The sequence below is a fragment of the Rutidosis leptorrhynchoides genome, chromosome 2 (assembly GCF_046630445.1).
Source record: "Rutidosis leptorrhynchoides isolate AG116_Rl617_1_P2 chromosome 2, CSIRO_AGI_Rlap_v1, whole genome shotgun sequence".
Taxonomy (NCBI): domain Eukaryota; kingdom Viridiplantae; phylum Streptophyta; class Magnoliopsida; order Asterales; family Asteraceae; genus Rutidosis; species Rutidosis leptorrhynchoides.
Window position 1 is genome coordinate 73,597,210 of NC_092334.1, and position 11,801 is coordinate 73,609,010.

The following is an 11,801-nucleotide window of genomic DNA, read 5'->3' on the forward strand; positions in this document are numbered from 1 at the left end:
TCAGTGATATTGACTGGTTCACCATTGGGATCAGCATCTATTTTAATAGTTGCTGCCATTGGAGTCCCTATATCTTTTAAACAGGTCAGACCAAATTTCTTTAGCATATCTTTGATATATTTATCCTGACTTATAAAAATTCCATCATCAAGTTGTTTAATTTGCAATCCCAAAAAGTATTGCAAGTCTCTTTGTAAGCTCATTTCATATGTCTTTGACATAAGTTTTGAAAAATCTTGACAATATTTCTCATTTTTAGATCCATAAATAATATCATCCACATATATCTGTACCAGCAAGAGATCACCATCTGTCTCTTTTGAGAACAGAGTGGTGTCAATTATTCCAACTTTAAAGCCTATACCAGTGAGATACACATGAAGTGTCTCATACCATGCTCTTGGAGCCTGTTTGAGGCCATAAAGAGCTTTGTCTAGTTTGTAGACATGGTCTGGATATTTATTGCTTACAAAACCAGGAGACTGTTTGACATAAACTTCTTCTTGCAGCTTCCCATTTAGAAATGCAGATTTAACATCCATCTGGAATACCCTAAAGTTCATCTTAGCAGCATATGCCAAGAACAGTCTGATAGCTTCCATCCTAGCCACTGGAGCATAAGTCTCTCCATAATCCAACCCTTCTTCTTGTTTGAAACCTTGAGCTACCAATCTAGCTTTGTTTCTGATCACAATCCCATCTTCATCCATCTTGTTCTTGAAAACCCACTTGGTACCAATGATTTTCTTAGATTCATCCTCAGGTTTAGGTACCAATGTCCAAACCTTATTCCTATCAAACTGAGAGATCTCTTCTTGCATAGCTCCTGCCCAGCTTAGATCTTTGATTGCTTCATCAGGACATTTAGGTTCAATGGTAGACACAAAGTTTACATGCATACAAAAATTGCTGATTGCATGTCTTCTGGTTTTAACACCACTAGCCAGATTACCAATAACTTGCTCGATAGGATGCTCTTTTGTCCATCTAGTGTTATGAACAGGTGAGCTTGTCGTGGAACACACAGCATCTTGATCATCAGCTGGTTCGGAAGTATGAATAGCAGTTGGAGACAGCTGTTCATTATTGGTATAACCAGTATCAGCTTGTGATCCTTCAGAACCAGTAGACCTATGCTTAAGTTGTAAGACTTCAGTAGAGCCAGTAGGTCCACCTGGTTTAGACACAGATGGAACAGAGTGTTCCATCTCATCATCAGAGAACCCAGCAGCATGAATAGGCGAGGGTTGTGCTGCTGGTTCTTCATCATCTAGAGCTGACTGAGTAGGCTCTTCAAACAGTAGCTCTTCATCTTCATGATCAGAAGATGAAGAAGGAGCAGTTTCATCAAATGTAACATTAATGGATTCTTCAAAACAACCCCTTCTCTTGTTGAAAACCCTATATGCCTTTGACATATTGGAATATCCTAAGAATATACCTTCATCAGCCTTGGCATCAAATTTGCCTAGCTGATCCCTATTATTGAGAATGTAACAGGGACTGCCAAATACATGAAGAAATGAAATTGAGGGTCTTCTACCTTTGAGAACTTCATAAGCAGTTTTCTGATGTCTTTTCACTATAAGAGATCTATTCTGGGTAAAACAAGCAGTATTCACAGCTTCTGCCCAATATGAATTTTTCAACCCAGACTCAGCTAACATAGATCTTGCTGCTTCAATGAGAGTTCTGTTTCTATTTTCTGCAACACCATTTTGCTGAGGTGTTCTCACAGCAGAAAAGTTTTGTGAAATACCTTTGTTAGCACAAAATTCTTCTAAAGTTGCATTTCTGAATTCTGTACCATGATCACTTCTTAGCTGTTTCACCAGCTGCCCATTCAAAAGCTCCATTTGTTTGATAAAATTGATAATTTCATCAGCAGCTTCACTCTTTTGCTTCAAAAAGAATACCCAGGTGAATCTGGAATATTCATCAACAATAATCAGTGTATACTTCTTCCCACTACAGCTGACCACATTAACAGGACCAAAAAGATCCATATGAAGTAAATGAAATGGTTTCTCAACAGATGAGATTTGTTTTGATTTGAATGAGGCATGGTGATGTTTTCCTTTTTCACAACCAGGACACAGTCTGTCCTTTACATAAGACATGGTGGGTAGCCCAGACACCAAACTTCTACTGGATAATTTGTGAATATCTTTGAAGTTGAGATGTGAGAGTCTCTTGTGCCATAACCATTTCAGGTTGTCTGCTGCCTTCGAATAGAAACAAGTATCAGTTGTTGTGACAGCTGTGTTCATGTCAATTTGATACATATTTTCATGACGTTTTGTAGTCAGCAGTGGCTTCCCTTTCTTATCAAAAATAGTGCCAATTTTCTTTCTGAATTGGACTATCTTGTTCTTGCTTGTCAGTTGGCTTATGCTGAGTAAATTATGTTTAAGCCCAACTACGTATGCAACATTTGAGAATGTGACATTCCCATTAGTCAAAGTACCAAAACTCTTTGTGTAACCCAACGAATTATCTCCATACGAAACAACTGGACCATCCTTTTCTTGATAGTCCATTAGCAGGGACTTACATCCGGTCATATGTCTCGAACATCCACTATCGAGATACCAGATTTGCTTGTTTTGAATGCCCTGCACAGTAGCTAAGAGATTAGTTCTTTTTGGGAACCCATCTAAGGATGGGTTCTGGAAGGGTCATCTTTGATGATCTCTTCCTGTCTGCTGGTTTGCTTGAAGAAGCATCAGTAGACGGGGTTGGGGTAAAAGGACACCTGTTGGCTAAGTGAAAATTGCTGCCACATTTGTAGCATTTTCTCACATTTGGTATCGGTGATGGGTCATACACATTGTAAAGGGAATCGGGGCGATGTTTGGTTACTGCCTCAATAAGCTGGTCAAGCTTGACTGTCATAATCTCAGTGATAGACAGCTCTTCATTCGAGTCCACTTTTGCTTTTCCCTTAAGGGCAGCTTTCTTCTTGGAACCAGTACCATAGTCGTGACGTATTGCTTTGCCTTTATCATTTGACGAGCCAGTGTGGGAAGTTACTGGCTTGTCAACTGAAGCTGATGAACTAGAAGATGTTTTTCCTGCTGCCTTGGACTTGCCAGTATTACGTTTGACTGGCTTGTCTGCAGCTACTGGTTGACCAGTAAGTTTGTCATCAGCTGGCACAGCACAATTGGAACTCGAACACGAAGGGGAATCAGTAGATTTAACTTTTCTAAGATTATTTTCAGTTATTTCCCTTTTTATACGTCTTTCTTTTGGAGTCATGTAGTAGATGCTTGAGGGGTCAGTAGTCTCATCAATTGAGGTACTGGCTTCTCTTGCTCTAACCTCATCCTCCAAAATCTCTTTCATGGCAGGTGGTGGGGACACAGTAGCAGGTCTAACAAATTTATTCGTCAAGACCTTTTTACCTTTAACTATCTTGGCAAAAGTATTTGACAAGACAGCTTCAGGATCTGTTTCAAGAATTGGGTCCATGAAAGTAACCTCTGCAATAGCAGCAGCAGCAGCATAGTCACCAGCAAAGAAAGCTTCAACTTTGGCAGGCACCTACTCGTTAACACACTTTGCTATGCGTTGAGCAGATGTACACCATGAAGCGACAACCTTTTTAAGATTATCCAGCTGGTTCTTGACTTCTGCTGCCTCAACGTGAAGAGACTTTAAAGCAAAATTTTGTTTTTTGAGTTTTGAAATATCATCTTTCAGGATTTTAATTTCATCATTTTTGTATTTAAGTTACTCATTTAAAGATTTGTTGTCTGATATCAAAACTTCTTCACGTTTGCTGCCTCTACATAAGTCAACTCTTAGGTAGTCAAACATTTTGGCCTTTTCATCATCAGTATAAGTTCGAAAATTATCAACCTTATACATCAATTCAGTTTTCCATTGAGGAGAATCTCTTTTCTGATCAGCTTCCCTCATATCAGCCAAAAACTTGCTACCACTATCATCCTCATCAGACTCCTTGACCTCCTTGGCCATTAAACACAGCTTCTTTTCTTGAGCATAACCAGCACCATCATCATCAGTATCACTATCAGAGGAAGACGATGAGCTGGTTTCATCCCAATCATGATGCTCAGCAACTAGAACCTTTTCTGGCTTTTTACCCTTCTTATCAGTCTTAGCACTTTCCTTCATCTGAGCTTTCATAGCTTTGTACTTGTTCTTGTACTTATCAGCTTTAGAGAAAGAGTTAGCATGTGAAGTTGGAGGTTTCCTGGACATGCACTCAGCTGCAAAGTGTCCAACCTTCCCACAATTATAACACTCAGATTTAGGACCTTTGACTGATTTGCTGCTAAACCTAGCACTTGGTTTCTTACTCCCTTTGTATGACTTGCTGGTTCTATTACGATTGAACCTTTTGAACTGCCTATCCAGCAAGGCCATACCTTCAGCAAACCCTTCTACATCACTTTCATCATCACTGCTTTCTTCAGACCCAGTACCACTATCCACATCACTCTCAGCTGTCTCTTCTTCTGCCAGTAGCTTTTGAACCAGTAAAGTCTTTTGAGCTTTCTTTTTAGCATTAGCAATAAGAGCAGTATCATTAGTTTTAGACGATTTTGAAGTGGTGGGGACAGACCTAAAGTTTTCTTTCAAGTTAAGTTCAAATTTAGCTTCTACCTTCTCATGGTTCCATAAGGAGCTATAGAGAGAAGACAGGTTAAAGTTTTTTAAGGTCTGAGTGGTTCTTAATGGGTCAGTTACAGGTTTCCATTTAGCAGGCAGTGAGTCAATGAATTTGTTTACTTGTTCAAATTTTATATACGTGACATTCAAGGTATTCAGGTCAGCAATTAGGGAGTTAAACCTAATGAAGGTTTGCTTAATGGTTTCATTCTTGTAGGCAAAGAACATTTCATATTCTCTTTTCAAAGCTATCATTCTGTTCTGTCTTACCTCACCCATACCCTCATAGGTAACGTCTAAATAGTCCAAAATAAGCTTAGCATTTTCTTTTCCCTTAATCAGTTTGAACAATGTGTTAGGTAAAGTTATAGCTAACAGGGTTCTGATCTTAGGGTTAAGTCCAACACGACGTTTATCCTCAGCATCTCATATAGAAGGAGTGAGAATAACCTCTCTGCCAGGAATAGCAGGAGTGTCAGCAGTCGCTGGTACACTGCCAATAGTCTCAGTAGGAACAAATGGACCATTTGTGGCAATATCAGGCATGAGTGGGTCAATAGACTCAAGGTGAAGCATGAATCTTGCCTTCCAAGTTTCATACTCTTCTTCATCAAATTTGGGTGGTCTATTGGATGAGCCATTTTCAAGGTAAGCTGTATTGGAATATGCATCCATGAGAGAATTCAGATCCAAGATATTAATTATCAAGACTGAAGCTCTGATACCAGTTGTTGGTCCCTTAATAACAACAGGAGTATTGTAGAGGGGGGGTGAATACAATTTTTTTTCAATTAACTAAACAGTTAAACTCGATAATGTATTCAAGCATGCAAATTAGATAGAGTCACAGGTAATTTTCAACGGTTATTCTTTATTGATTGAATCACAAAGAATTACAACTATCCTTGGCGGAATGATAGTTGGTTGATACATATTACCTAGATTATAGCTAAGAGGTAAACTAAAAGCTATTACACGTTTAGGACTCTAAATAATAAAACCCACACCACTGGTTGATACAACAGTGAATACAACAATTATATAGTAGTCCTATTGTCCGTGTAATTAATCTATTGTCCACTAGTACATAGGATGCCTTGTACTTGTGGGGACAATTGTGTCAGAAGGCGTGCTCTCCTTATTTCCTCTTAGGTAGCTATTTGCAGGAACACACCAATTCGGTTTGGCACTACCATTTGTTTTAAACAAATGGAATGTTGTGTTCCCTAGGTATGAATAAAGTATAACACATGTCTGCACATGCGTTCCACTTCTGCATTCCCACGTGGTCTTGTAAGGTCACTTGTCAGCCGCCGACTCCTGTCCTTTTCTGTTCAACTTTGTCTTCGACTTCTGTTGAATAGTGCGTTGATGTAGACCACTCTGGGAAACTACCATGCTTGTAATGGAGCATGGCTGTCTTGTGTTGTATGCTGCTATCCAGATCTACTGGTTCTTCATATGCTGAGTCACTTGATATTCTTAATTAGCTGAGTACTCATCATGTGCTGATTCGAAGAATACATTCTACCTTGTGCTGGTAGATCAGCCAGCATACTACACACTCGACACAGCTATATTAGCTGACAGTACATAAACAAACTTGTGCTGGCTGCACATAACATTTTAGTGTAAATAAACTACAGTTTTGTCATAATTAAATCCTTAATTATTTTGGGGACTCAAAAGAGGTGTCTGAATATTTACTTGTCAATATTTTAATTTTATGTATCGGTCTGTTCAGGTTCCGATAAAGTAACTAAAAAATCTTCATCTTGTCTTACATGGTTATTTTTATTTATATTAGTGCTTTTTGTTATTATGTTGTGAATTTCCAAGTTTCGATTTCATTAGCCACCGTCCTTTTATAAACAGTCAAAAATGTTTTTGTGGAACAAAATTAAAATGAAATGTAATATATTGGTGCAATAATGTGGCGTGGCTTGCTAACATACAAGTAATGTTTTAAAATAACAGTATGATTTGGAGCTTGTTTTTGGGAAGAACTCACGTGCATATGTTCATGATGACTACATGACTAAGCTTAAATGTATTGAGCTCATGTGGAGGCTTGGTGCCTCGGGTAATGTTTATTTTATTTTATTACATCCAATGAGTTGGAAACACTGTTTTTTTTTATCACTTCGTCTCACTATTGACATCCTTGATTGTACCGGTACTTTTAACATTTGAGGTTTCCAACAATTTACATTTATGTTATATTTTATGTACATTTGAATGTTCATTCATATACATTTGTTTTAGCAGATTTAGGAACCTGAATTAGATTTTTGTGGTTAAAAAGTGTTAAATTTTGATTTTATTACTATTATATAATTTATTTGCAATTCATCATTTAACTTTTCGATTACATGATTAATCGATTCGATCATAATAGCTTCAATGTTAATTTATATAAAAAAAAATTTAAATAAACCCGCGAATTCGAGGGTCTTTAACTAGTTATTAGTAATAATAAATGTCTTTTAATTTTTATTAGAAAATTAAAATTACAATTTAGGAGAGATTAATATTTTCTTTTATAAAAGATTTCAGATTATTTTTTTAATTAAATTAATATATAATTATGACATCATCATTATGAAAAGTAAAGGGTAATTAGCTTAATGATGACATCATCATTTTAGAGATTTATATGACTATATAGATAGATATATTTCTTTCTATTCTCTTTTTTCTTCGATGAAATTAAGCTATAATCGATTGCCCCTTGCTGAATAGGCGTAAGAAAATTACCAAAAAAGGCAAGGTGCACTTTGGATTGAACTCGACAGGTAGTGTTGCCTAACCTAATTGTGAGTGAGCAATCAATGGTGATAATAATAATAATAATAATAATAATAATAATAATAATAATAATAATAATAATAATAATAATAATAATAATAATAATAATAATAATAATAATAATAATAATAATAATAATAATAATAATAATAATAATTAAAAGGAAGATAGGATGTATGACAATATATTTGCACAACCGAAGTAGCATCGACTCTTGTTTCTTTTACGAAAACAAAACTAAATAAAAACAAAGAAGTTACACACGAAACAAAACAAAACATAACTTTAAAACAACAAAAACCTACGCCACAACTCTATCCAATCCAAAGTAGCAAACAAGGTGCAAGGAACAAGACAACTATCAACAATTGAACTCCACCTCGACCATGCTAAAAAACAAAATACAAACACGAAAAATACAAGCCCGTCTAAGAACTCGAGGGATCATCACTGCCAAATAATTTGTGCATACACTAACGAAACTTTTTCCACCTCAACAAGTGTTGGATTGATGGAAGAATCGAAATAATAAGGTCTTTCATGACAAGTGTTGGATTGCACCCGTGGCTCTAAACGAAATTCAAATGCTTTCGCATGAATGGATTTCGCATAGAATCAAAGGGGTGAAGATTGATTGGAACGTGTGGTTAATAAATCCGAAAGTGTATGTAATGTAGACATAAGATGCAGGATACAAACTTTGCATCTTCTGTTCTCTAGTTCATGTTAGGATATTACGTAGCTCTCGTGTTTTGGGCTAGCTCTTCTATTTTTGGCTAGCTCCCCATTTGTACTTATCGTGTTTTATGATATAAAATTTGGCTTTTCAAAAAAAAAAAAAAAAAAAAAAAAAAAATATATGGCAAAGTAAACATATTTGTGAAAGTTGTCAACTCTTGCATCTAGGTTTCATCTACGAATATTCCCAAAAATTATACTATAAGACTATCATATTTTATTATATTTCATTCCAAGATTCTTTAATTTTATAATCTTTCTTCCTCTGTCACTGACTGAACAAGTGACTAAATTCATAGTACCAACAAGTCAGTTGCATTATTAAACCTCGTATGTTTATGTTTGAACGAGTCACACTACACTTCCTTTTTGACCCATTCATGCCTATATAATTATCCTTAAGCTTTCTTAATGTTCATACTCCAAGTCTTGAACTTTACTAGAATTCATCTTTTGGGTTGCTCTTTTTATTTAAGATATCTTGAAACAAAACAAAAAAAGTTTCCAAGTCTTAAGCTTTTTACTTTTACTTCTATTGGTCTATTTAATATAATTATGGGATCTTATCAAAATATCATCTTGTCAAAGTCAAACACCTCAGTTGTTGGTCAACATGAATTTGAAACTGTAGTTCCAAATAATGGCCAAAAAAATGTATTGGAAATCATGGAGAAAAAAGAAGGGTTTATTGGGGTTCTTGATGTTTTTGTACATCAAGCTAGAAATATACAAAATATATGTATTTACCATAAACAAGATGTCTATGCCAAAATTTACTTGACTAGTGACCCTGAAGCAACCGAGTCAACCCGTGTGATTAACGGAGCTGGACAGAATCCAGTTTTCGATCAGAATCTTAGGATCAATGTCCAAAATGGGGATTGTTCGTTAAAATGTGAAATTTGGATGCTAAGTAGAATTCGAAATTATCTTCAAGATCAGCTTTTAGGGTTCGCCATTGTGCCACTACATGAAATTCTTGTTGAAAGTGGGAAGTTGGAGAAAGAATTTAAACTTTCAACAAGCGAACTTTTCGAATCGCCTTGTGGTTTTGTTAAATTAAGCATCATCTACACGGGAACGCAACCCGATGTGTTGGAAATTCCATCACTTGATGGTTCATGTAATCCGAATTTAGATGAATGTGATGAAGTTTCTAGTGAACTAGAAAAGATCGAGTTTTTCGATCCAAAAATCATGAAAGAAAATGAAATCATGGTTTCTGAATATTACTCTAGTACTGAGATAGAGTCACCGAGTGTAGTCAACAGTCAAACGACTGAAAATGATGAATCTCTCGGTTCAAATTTTGGTGATCTTATTATTTCAAGATCTTCAAATGAGAATCTTGAAATTACTTCTGTCACAAATGATGAAATCTCTCAAAGTGACAAGTCAAAAGCATCAGCGAAGATAAAAGAGAAAAGTCAAAGTTTCGTTGACTCGATTAAAATTGAGTCGGAGGAAAAAGTGGTGCAGCAAGATTTTGTAGACATGTACTTGAAAAGCATGAAACAGTTTACGGAGGCTTTGGAAAAGATGAATCTTCCAATTGAAGAAGGAAAGGAATCACCTGATTCAGGGGTCAAAGTTTGTGCAGACTCAAACCCAAATGGGAAAAAGTCAACGGGTGAGGGTCAATGCCCCAAAGTGTTCTATGGAAGCAGAGCTTTCTTCTGAATTGTGTTATTTGTATGGTTCAAGATGAAAACTTTAAGATAATCATTATCATTAATGTACTGGTAATCTGGATTAGAAATAAGATTGTGTGTTGTTTCGATAGCTTTAATGTTTTACTTGCAGTTTGTTTCCTTACTGTATGTATCAAAGTATGGTTGAATAATGAAGTTGTTTTTTCCTTTAAACAGTATGTCATTTGAAATTAAAAGTTTCGATTGAGAAATTGTTGAAAACGGATATGTTGAAATGAGGTTATTAATCAGAAAGAAATACTAATAGGATCTGAAACACAAGTTTGATTGGGAAGTTGTGTTAGCATGTGCCAGAAATGATCAAACATGATTTACGTTGAAAACGTTCTGAATGATGAATGTTTCTGTGTTCCCAAAGGATATGTTTTAGGACATGAGCTTGTATAATCAATAAAGACCCTTTTGAGGAGTCACCATTATGTCAAAGGTGTCAGTCCACTCTTTTGTGCCACCTTGTCTATAACCTTCACATAAAGGTGGTAAGATGGGCGGGTTTAGCAAATTGAGTTTAAATTAGAACCTGACATTGCTAAGTATGGTTATGTTATTTTTGGTCCTGTTTTTACGTCAAGGATGATTGGCCCATTGCAGAAATTGAGAAATTTGGGGACAAAATGAGTATGTTAAGAAAATTTAATCCATTTTAGACCATTCCCAACGGTATCCGTCCTCAAGCTTCCTCAACTCCGCCCTCGAGGACTCCATTGGCAATCACCCCGCCCTCACTCTTCCTCAAGCGCCCTCAACCACCCCGCCCTCCTTTCTTTCTTCCCCTGGAAATTTTGAGAACGTGATTTTTTCTCTCTCCTATTTTTGTGTTTTATTTACTTGTACCAATACCATTAACAACTTTTACATTAATTAATTAATTAATTTTGTGGTTATGTGATGGGGAAGAAGTATGTCATGGTTGGTAATGGTGTGTGATGAGGAGGAAGCGAAAAATAAATGGAGAGAGAAATCTAATGTGACGCTGATGTGGCGGTGTGTTCTGGAGAGGAAGTGCGTCATAGTTGGGAGTGGTCTTATAGGTAGAAATGCTTTTATAAACTGTCTTCACTTTTACTACCTTCTCTAAGTTTACTAATGATTAGGGGTCAAAAAAAGGCCCGACCCACAGGTATTCAAACTTTTTTAACCAAGAATGACAACTACAAGAAATAATGTTTAATAAAGATCATATAATGATGGGTTCTTCCAAATTGTTAGTATTATTTTATAGTCAAATCAACTTTTGGTTTGAATTAGCTATCGCCTTTGACTTAAAAATCTATACATGAATGTGACTGAGCTAGATAGATGTTAAGTATCTTCTGTGTGCAATCGCGATTTTGAATGGGTAATCACTACCAAACTTCGATTGTATACATGAATGTGACTGAGCTAGATAGATGTTAAGATGGGCGGGTTTGGCAAATTGAGTTTAAATTAGAACATGACCAATTGGTTTGGGGTGAACCACATTCACCCTTTTCTTCTTTTGAAATAGATACTCTGTTTGTCTCAATTTAATAGTCCTGGATTGACTTTTATTCTTAACTTTGACTTTAAATAACTTCTTTGTGTTATATAATACATGATAAAATTTATATGAAAAATAAATTTTATGTGTGCTTTCATTTGGTATAACTTTTATCAAGTATTATATAACACCAAAATAGTTATTTACAGTCAAACTAGTAAAAAAAGTCAACACTGGACTATTAAATTGAGACGGAAGGGTATGAGTACAAATACAATATAGATATGATAATAGTACACGAGTCTTTGAATAGAACTATGTACGAGGTTACTACGTTAAATATACATTTTGGACAACTTTTGACACATTGACCCATTCGACTCGTTTCACTTTATGTAACAAATGTCAATTGACCTAACTCACAACCCAAATTGATATTT

General features: G+C 35.8%; 1 protein-coding gene across 1 annotated transcript; it reads left to right on the top strand.

Annotated features, from left to right (window-relative positions):
* The first annotated feature begins 8,643 nt into the window (after window positions 1-8,643).
* LOC139891012 (uncharacterized) lies at window positions 8,644-10,028 on the top strand. The gene has a single exon (XM_071873941.1). The coding sequence runs from the start codon at window positions 8,743-8,745 to the stop codon at window positions 9,865-9,867; it is 1,125 nt and encodes a 374-aa protein (XP_071730042.1). The 5' UTR covers window positions 8,644-8,742; the 3' UTR covers window positions 9,868-10,028.
* The last annotated feature ends 1,773 nt before the right edge of the window (window positions 10,029-11,801 follow it).

Excerpts from the sequence above, each read along its gene's own strand:
- LOC139891012 (XM_071873941.1), top strand. The coding sequence starts at position 8,743 with ATGGGATCTTATCAAAATATCATCTTGTCAAAGTCAAACACCTCAGTT.